Here is an 8,996-nt window from a genome sequence, read left to right on the forward strand (position 1 = left end):
TCCCAAAGAGCAGCTCCGGAGAGGCTCAGCCACGGCACAGTGCCGGGATGGGATGGAGGGGAGACGCACAGCGGTGCTGGGAAGGATAAAGCTCCCCAAACACCAACACAAAGAGCTCCTGGTGCTTGGGAAAAGCCCGTACCGCAGGGTGTGGAAAGTGTTTTGCCCTCCTTGAGCATCTCCAGACGGACAGCAGCTACGCCTTCGGAGCAGAGCGTTTTCCTAATAAAAAGCCAACATGCCTGCCCCAGCCCTCACAGCCGTCACCTCCGGGCAAGGGGAAGCTGAACGCGATGGCAGCGGTCAAGACGTGTGTCACCCACCAAGACGCCCATATGGGTAACCCGCGGCACCTCCCAGCACAGCCACGGCCACCCAAGCACCCACTGCCAGAGCGGTGCCGTGCCCGGCGCTGCCGCGGGCTCGGAGGGCATTGAGCCGGCCGGCTGCGGGACAGGGCTCCTCAGCATCGTGCCGCCGCGGCCGGTCCCGGCACGCCAGGGCCCACCTGCTCCTCGCCCCCCCTCCGCCGCCGCGCTCCCTCAATCGCCTCTTTGACGCCGAAGCCGGCGGCACAGAGAGGGCTGTGACCGTGGCCGCGCAGCTGGCGCCCGCTGGGGATGCGCTCGCCTCCCCGCATCCCTCCGAGCCCGGCGGACACAGGCAGCGGGCAAAGGTCCCCGCCACGCCAAATCCCCCGGGATGCTGTGCTGGATGAGCAGAGCTACGGGTCCTCCGATGGCCTCACTGGGATGCTCCGAAAGCCGCTCAACTCCATCACGGCACGTCGAGGCTGGAGAAGTGCTGTGTGCTGAGGGGCCTGCCGCCCCAGCACTTGGCCAGCCAGGCTTTCCGGAGGCCCTTCCAAACGGATCCGCCTCTCTCCCAGACACAGAGGAGGCAACCAGTGACCCCAGCTCACTGCAGAGCACCAACAGCTCCGCCGTGAAAGGAGACTTCAATAGAACAGGAAAACAGCGCAGGAAATTAATTGACAGCAAATGTCCACATTAAAGGGGATGGGGAATATTTTTTATCAGGGTGCTTTATGTCTTTTTTTTTTTTATGTTTTTAAAAGGACTTAAGCTGCCAGGACTTGGAAGAGCCTCCATGGCTGAGGAGCGATGAAGGGACAGAGCGCTTTGCTCTCTTCTTCTGCTGTCACCGAGGTCCAGTGGGACCCGCTGACCCATCCCCACATGGACACGCACGTGCCGAAACCATCCCCTCTGCCTGGGGCCTGGGATTTCTGCAGCAACCGGAGCGACAAAGGCACCCACAACATCCCTGCCCCGGGGAGGGACCGCGCAGCTCCCAGGAGGGCAGAGCAAAGGGCGAAGCACCCCTAGAAATAAACCGCATCCCGGCTCCTGCCGTCACACGCTCTGCGCCCGAAACTCTGGGGCGCGCAGGGTGAATCCCCAGGGATCCGCTCCCACCCTCGCCCACCCCACACCCGAGTGTTTCGGGCAGAGGCAGCAGGACCCAGGGCCAGGGTTATAAAGCCCTTTTCCCTGGGTACGGGGTCAGATCCAGGCTCCCCCCGTGCCCTGCCCTACTGGTCACAGCTGTGGGCAAGAGGACCAGCTCCGGCACCGAGCCCAGCTCAGGGTCCCCACGCCGTCGCTCCAGTGCGCCGCAACACCAGGGAGAGATGGCCGGAGCAGAGACAGGATCAGGCCCAGGCACCCTGCCCTGCCCCACCGCTGGGGTGCATCACAGCAAGCCCTTAGCCCCCCAACCAGCGGCGAGCAGAGCTGCAGCAACCAGCAGCGGGAGGGCAGAGTTAAGGACAAATCACACCGGCGTAACCCATTTGGTTTTGCTTCGCTATCAAGCCCTGCAATTTCCCACCTCCCCTGGCTTCAAGGGGCTTTTTTGGGGACCCCCCGGATGCCAAGGGGACCGGGCCGCAGCCGGGCTGGGGAGAGGTGCTGCTGCAGGGTGGTTCAAAGCCAGTCGTGCCTTTGAACAGCCAAATGTTTGCCTTTGAATAACCCAAAATAGGCACCTGCCAAATTTTTCCCATACTTCTCCCCCATCACCTGCCAAAAAGCCCCGAGACGCTCACAGCCCCTCCCAAGCACAGGACAGGGCTCGCTTGTCCGTCCACCCGCCTCCTTTTCCATCCGGCTCGCTCTCGGCAGGTCCGGCGCAGTGACAAAGAGCCGATTCAGTGGCACACCTGAGAGGAGCAGGGCAAGGAGCCCAGGGCAAACCAGGCCACAGCCCGGCGAGGAAGACGAGGGCTGCAGGGCTTCCCGGCCAAAGAAACTCTCCCGGTGACACCAAAACCAATTCACTCCCCTGGCTCCAAACCTCCCTTTTCGGCAGCAGGGATGGGACCAGCGTTCCCCGCACCGGGACCCCGCGCCGAGGGGGTGTCTGTCCTTTTCTAGCAGCCTTTTCTAGCAGGGATAGGAGAGCGGGGCGATGCCAAGAGAAAAAAAGGCAGCACCCAGCCTCCTCGCAAACCCCCCTGCCCTTCCTCTTCAAAGGGCTCTTGCTCATCCTCTTCCCTACCTGCTCCCGGCATCCCTGACAAAAGGACTGAAACCCACCGCTGTTTGCAGCGTTTCAGCCTCCCAATTAAAATCAAAGGCTACATCACAACCGCTCTGTCCAAAAGAGATGCGTTATCCCCTGCAGCTCGGGGGAAACGCTGCTGCACGTCATCCCAGCCCTTCTCCCTGCCACCCTCCCCGCGTGCGAGGCCCCGCCGGACGGGTGCCCAGGCAGGGACAGGCGAGGACGAGGCTCCGCAGGCAGCGGTGGGCTGAGGCGAACAAAGAGCATCCAAGCCATCGCTGCCTCTGGCTCAGCGCGTGTTAGGGAGCCCTCCGGACCACGGCAGCGGGGTGTCCCCTGCTCCCCCAGGCTCTTCTTCCAAAGTTCAGGGGGACGCACGCAGCCAGACCCGGGCAGAGCCGCGTCCCGTGGGCATCAAGAAGCCCAGCTGGGTTTTCCTCCCCAGACGGCCCCGCTTTCGCTGTGAATTGGGTTTAGCATCCTCCTCGCCTCCTCCAGCACACAGCCCGCGCTCCCCCGGTCGCGAAACCTTCCTGAAACCTGGCTCCCAGCGCCGCCGCGATACCCCCACGTGCTAAATCACTGCCCGAGGAGACGGCTGCCGGGGGAGCAGGACCAGCCCCGCACCCCTGCTAAGAGCCAATTTAGATTTTTACTGTAATTTTTTTCCCTTCTTCCTTTTTTTTCCTTTCCACCTGGCATGCCAGCATTTCCACCCCATTGACTCGGAGCAGTTTCCAGCCGGGAGAACACCGTAATGGCCTCATTATTTCAGATGAGGAATCTGTGTGTTCAATTAGGCAGAGAAGGGTAATTATCTACTTGTAGAAGATAAGAAAAGGGGGGTTATTTTATCAGGGACATAACACCAGCACAGTTCCCAGCCGAGTCCCCGGATGCTCCAGCTCCACAGGCGACCGCCGGCTGGGCCGGGGGGACACCGGTACCCCTGAATAATCCCCCCGCGCCTTCGCCGTCCTCCTCGACACGCACAGACCCCACCACCGCCGCCTGGCCGGGTCCTCCCCACCTTACACCCCCCCAAGCTACCAAAAAGCCTCATGCCCTGCACCTTCAGCCTCCAGAAAGTACATCTGCTTGGTGACACTTCATTTAATGAGTAATTAACCTTTTTTTCATACATCCTCTGCCAGCTGACGCAAGCCAGGCAGCATCCTCAGCAGCCGGCAGACAGGTACTGGCTCACAGTGGCCACAAAAAAAAAAAAATCATCTCCAAGTCTCAGACAGCTTTTGGTGCCCAGACCCTTGCGGTGATGCTGAAGAGCCCTGCATCCTCCCCAGCCACCTCTCCCCCTCTGGGGACAAGTGTCCCCCCATCCCTAAGGGGTCTGGGACCAGGACACACCGAGCTCCCCACAGCGGGGTCCCAGCTGGAGAGGGATCCCACAGCCATGCGGATCAGGGAGGAGAAAGGAGACACGCGAGCCAGGAGGGCACGGTGACACATGCACACACACACACACACACACCCCCGCTTGCTCGCCCCAGCCCAGGGACACCTGCTAAGCCCTGGGGAATATTAAATTAAATTAAATTAAATAAGCTCCACCACCGGCTTGGGGGACATCTCTGGCAAAAGCTGGGAGATGGAGGAGAGCAAACCCCATCCCCACTGCGGCGGGACCCCCGTGGCCACGGGAACCAAGCTTTTCCCCCAGCATGACACGAAGGCAGCTTCAACACAAGTGAGGTGGAGGGGGAAAACATCTGCAGGTCGAGGGGGGCTGCCCCGGCGCCCCCCTCCAGCACAGCTCTGCCTTTCAGCTCTCCCCATGGCTCAGCCCCAAACCCTTCCCTCTCCCCCCAAACTCTTGCACCGAGCTTCTTCTTGAATATATTATTTTTTCCTTAGATTTTTTTTTTTATTCCCCCTTTTTTTTTTTTTCTATTCCATTCAATATTTTTCCAACTAAAACGGCTCCCTGGCTCTCCCACTCCGGCTCTCTGCTGGGCTGCAGCAGCAGGACTAGGGTCCATCGACGCGCGACCGAATCCCTTCCCCAGTCTCCACCCAACCCCTCTCCATCCCCACATTTCAAAAACAGGCTCAGCGGGACCTAAACTCCAGCTTTGCCACACGTTTGCCCAGGCTTTAGGCACCGACTGGAAAATCCCAGTGCAAGGAACAGCATCTCCGGTCCCGGACAGCAGAGAGGGGCATGATGCAGCCCAGGAGAGGTCCAGCTTCCCTGGGGAAGCACCCACCTCGCTGCACCCCAGCCAGAGAAGGTGCCCGTGCTCCCCATGGCATGGGGCAAATCCAAACCCCATCACCGGACCAGCAGAAAACACCACTGGAGCATGGTCCTCACCTGGCACCTCCCAAGCCACGATCCCCCCACGCCGTCCCATCCACCGCACACCCCCATCTCCCTCCCCACCACCCACGGACCCCCTTCTCCCCCAAAGCCATGCGCCGACCGCTGCCGGCTCACAGCTGCCCAGCTGCGCTGCAGCCACAGGGCTTCCCCGCTGCGAGCCGGAGCAGGGCTGTGCGCGGCCGTGCATCTCCTCGCTGCCACAGCAAACCCTACGGCCCCCCTCGGAGCGTCCCGAGGGGCAGGCTGGGATCCCGGGCACGTAGGGAGGAGGCGGGGGAGAGCGGGAATAGGCACCCATCGGGTCAGCACCCAAAAACGCACCCAGGGCAGGCGCTTGCTCGCCGGCACGCAGGCGTCGCCCTGTGCATCCTCCCTGGATGAAGCCACAGAGGAAAATCTCCTCTCACCCTCACACCACTGCATCCCGACACCCGGGGGGACCCCAATCCGCGGTTTTCCCAGCCCGCCGTCCGCAGGGCTGGCGATCCCATGCCATCTCCCCCCGGCCCCAGGCTGCCAGTCCCAAAAGAGGAAGGACTGGGCCCTCCTTAACACCAGGATAATCGCCGGGACACGGGGCAGCCGCTCGCGGTTAGACTTCTGTAACTTGTGGCTTTTCCATTAAGCAGGACCCTGCAGCGGAGAAAACAAGCGGCGCAGCCTCCCCGTAGCCGCTCCTTCGAGGCGATGCACAAGCAGCCTCATTTCCTGCTTCTCTTATTAGCATTATCCCAATTTCACCGTAAGGCCCAAAAATTTGCAGGATCATGCTGCCGCTATGGTCGGAAACTTTGGGTTTGCCAGCTGAGAGGCTTCCCCGGCCTCCAGAACTGCTCTGACCTGCTCAGGAAAGCCATTTCTTGCCTAAATAAGCACTAACTCTTATTTCTTTCTAATTTTTTTAGGACAAAAACCACTAGGCGAGTTCAGCCCGAACAGGAATGTTACAGCTCAAGTTTCACCCGCCAATATTTCGTGTAGTTCTGTGCCACCCCAGCAGCCCAAGGAGGTCTGCCAGGGTAAAGCCGGGAGCAATTAACCACGAAGCTGAACCGCAGGGCGAGCGCCAGCACCTGCCCCTCCGGATCGGCCGGGCCGGAGCATCCCGGGTCGCAGCATCCCGGGTCGCAGCATCCCCAGGCGTTAGCCGAGGGCTGGAGGAGGAAGGATTTTTTTTCCCGCTGGAGAAGCACAGGCTGAGAAAGTGTTGGGAAAGGATGGGAGGGTTGGGTTTGCCCTTCCAGGCAGCGACGAGTGGCTATAAATGGCCTTCTTTGTCACCGCGGCCAAAGCGGCGGGCGGAAAAATGAGGACGGAGCCGCTCGAGGCGGGGAATGACGAACCCCGACCGGTTCGGGGGTCCCTCCCGGGCCTCCTCCGGCCCCCCCGACCCCTGGAGGGAGGGAGCGAGGCCGGGGCGCGGTGCCGAGGCGGGGTCCCGCTCTCCCCGCGCCCCCCGGGGCGCTGCGGGAGGGAAGCCCCCGCCGGGCCGGGGGATGCTCCGGGAGCCCCGCGCGGTGGGGGGGGACCCACCGCCCTTTGGGGGGACCCCCAAACGCCACCGAGGCCTCGCACCGCGGGATGATGGGGGTCGGGGGCCCCCCCGGTGCTGTCCCCGGTCGGAGGGGGGGCCGCCCGCGTCCCCCCCGGTTACCTCTGCCGTAGGCGAAGGGGAGGCGCAGGGCGCGGCCCTGGCGCACCAGGCTGATGTGGAGGTAGGTGAACCAGACGGCGAAGGTGAGCAGCACCAGCAGCAGCAGCAGCTTCAGCTGCTTCCGGAGCTTCTTCACCGGGAGCCGCGGCATCCTGCCGCCCGCATCGCCCCCGCCGCCGCCGCCGCCGCCGCCGCCGGCCTAGCCCCGGCCCATCGGGCCCCCCGCCCGGCCCAGCCCGCTCGTTACGGGCCGGCTGCGAGGGCAGCGGGGCGGCGGCGCGGCTCGGCGCGGTGACCCCCGGCCGCCCGGTGCATCGCCGCCGCCCCGTCGCGCCGGCACCCGCGGGTGGGGAATGAATGAGCGGGGCCGCGGCGGGCGGGGGGTGCCGCGCCGGGCCACGCCCCCTCAGCACGAGCGACGGCACCGCCCGCCAATCGAGAGACGCCCGGCGCGGGCCCGCCGCCAATGGGCGCCCCGCGGGGGAGGAGCCCGCGGAGGCGCCGCGCGTCTCCACGCCAACGGGCCGGCATCCCCGCGAGGCGCCGCGGGCGAGGCCATGCGGGGCGCGGGGGGGGACACCGTGTCCCCGTTCCGTCCCCGTCCCTGTCCCTGCGCGGCGGGAGGGCGGCGCGGCGGTGGGGCGGGAGCAGCAGGGCTCTCCGTGCCGCGGGGCCCGGCGGGGCCGGCAGGGCGAGTGACGCGGGCCTCGGCGGGGCCGCCCGCCGACCTCTCCCCCCCCCCCCCGCGGCGGGGATGGTACGTTCCCGCGCGGCCGCGGCAGGGGGCTGCGGGGCCCGGTCCGGTCCGCGGCGGGGGCGGATCCCCCCCTCACCGGTGCGAGGGTCCCCCCGCTCCCCCCTCACGGGGTGCAGGGATCGCCGGATCCCCCCTTGCTGGGTGCTGGGATCCTCCCGATCCCCCCTTACTGGGTGCAGGGATCCCATGGGGACTGGGATCCCCGGGATCCCCCTTGCTGGGTGCAGGGATCCCATGGGGGCTCGGATCCCCGGGATCCCCCTCGCTGGGTGCAGGGATCCCATGGGGGCTCGGATCCCCAGGATCCTCTATGCTGGGTACAGGGATCCCCAGGATCCCCCTCGCTGGGTGCAGAGATCCCATGGGTACAGGGATCCCCGGGATCCCCCTTGTTGGGTGCAGGGATCTCCTGGGTACAGGGATCCCCAGGATCCCCCTCGCTGGGTGCAGGGATCCCATGGGAGCTGGGATCCCCAGGATCCCCCTCGCTGGGTGCAGGGACCCCCGGAGCCAAGGCCGCCTCTGCCGCCTGGAGGCGTGAGGGCGGTAGCTCGCCCTGTGCAAAGCCTAACGGTAATTAACAATTAATTGTGACTTAATTACGCCGGCAGCGACGAAGGCCTCGCCGCCGGAGGGTTACGGACCGCGCCGCCTCGGAGGAGCCGCTCGCCAGGGCCGCCCCTGGGGGCCACGGCCCTGCGCCCCCGGGCCACCCGTGCTCAGCCAGGCTGAGACCGGCCACAGCTCACTGCACCCCTGCACGGCTGGAGGTGGCGAAACCATCGGGTTTTGTTTGGTTTTGGTTTTTTCCCCCTTCCCGCTCCCAGTTGAGGCAGCAGCTCCTCCTTGCTGCAGCCTGCGGCTGGGACACAAACGCGCGAGAAATCAGTTATAGAGAAAAAAATACATTTGCAGCTGGGAAAACTAGAGGGCACCAGTGCCCTGGTTTGCGTTGCCCTGCGCTCAGCTCCCTTACGGATGCGGCAGGTTGATTAGCTCGTAATTAAACCCAATTTAGACAAACAGGCGGGGAAAGGGGCAGAGCTGGAAGCTGGGTCCTGGTTAGGAAGCGAAGTCCCCCCGAGCCCCACCACGGGCTGGGGCGGCCGGGGGCTTGCAGGGCTGCCCAGCCAGGAGGAGGAGGAGGCCGGGATGAAGGGGATCTCTGCACAAGGCTCTCCCAACGGATGCGGAACATGGGCATCCGCACAAATTAAGCCCTTATTCCCCCCATTTTTTGCACCTCCCCAGCAAAGGGAGCGGGAGGCCGCGGCCAGGGCACGGCTGTTTGCACAGCCTTCGGCCAGGGGACCGAAGTTCAGCCTCCTTCCGCGCTCCAGCGGCCCTGTGGGGGCCCGGGAGGTCTGGGCACGCCGGTGGGATGTCCCCAAAAATTTGTGACTGGCCTGTGCCGACCAAGGAGACAGGCTGGGATGCAAAGTGCAGAATTACAAAAGCAAATACTCGTGCACACGAGGAGCTGGGGCGCCCGAATGCGCCCTTGCACGGGGTTCTTACACCCTTGGGCGGTTGCTGCTCCGTTAATGCTTCAGTCGTTCAGGTACCAGACGACTTGGCTAATCACTAGCACCCACGCTACCGATTCCTAATCATAGCCAAGTTTTGCAAAGCAGCTCCAGTTTTGCAGCATTCTTGCTGCTTGTCTACCGATCCAGAGGGCCCGGGAGCCAGTCTTGCCAGAGTTACCGCTC

At 64.0% G+C, this 8,996-nt stretch overlaps 1 protein-coding gene across 1 annotated transcript in view; it reads right to left on the reverse strand.

Moving 5' to 3' along the window:
- Positions 1 to 6,678, reverse strand: part of B4GALNT4 (beta-1,4-N-acetyl-galactosaminyltransferase 4) — a gene marked incomplete at both ends in the record, with an annotated part of 28,614 nt that extends 21,936 nt beyond the window's left edge. The window contains one exon of the mRNA XM_082318170.1: positions 6,528 to 6,678. Within this exon, the coding sequence (XP_082174296.1) occupies positions 6,528 to 6,678 (151 nt within the window). The remainder of the gene's footprint in view (positions 1 to 6,527) is intronic.
- Between the last annotated feature and the right edge of the window lie 2,318 nt (positions 6,679 to 8,996).

The sequence above is a fragment of the Platalea leucorodia genome, assembly GCF_965183815.1.
Source record: "Platalea leucorodia genome assembly, chromosome: 7".
Taxonomy (NCBI): Eukaryota; Metazoa; Chordata; class Aves; order Pelecaniformes; family Threskiornithidae; genus Platalea; species Platalea leucorodia.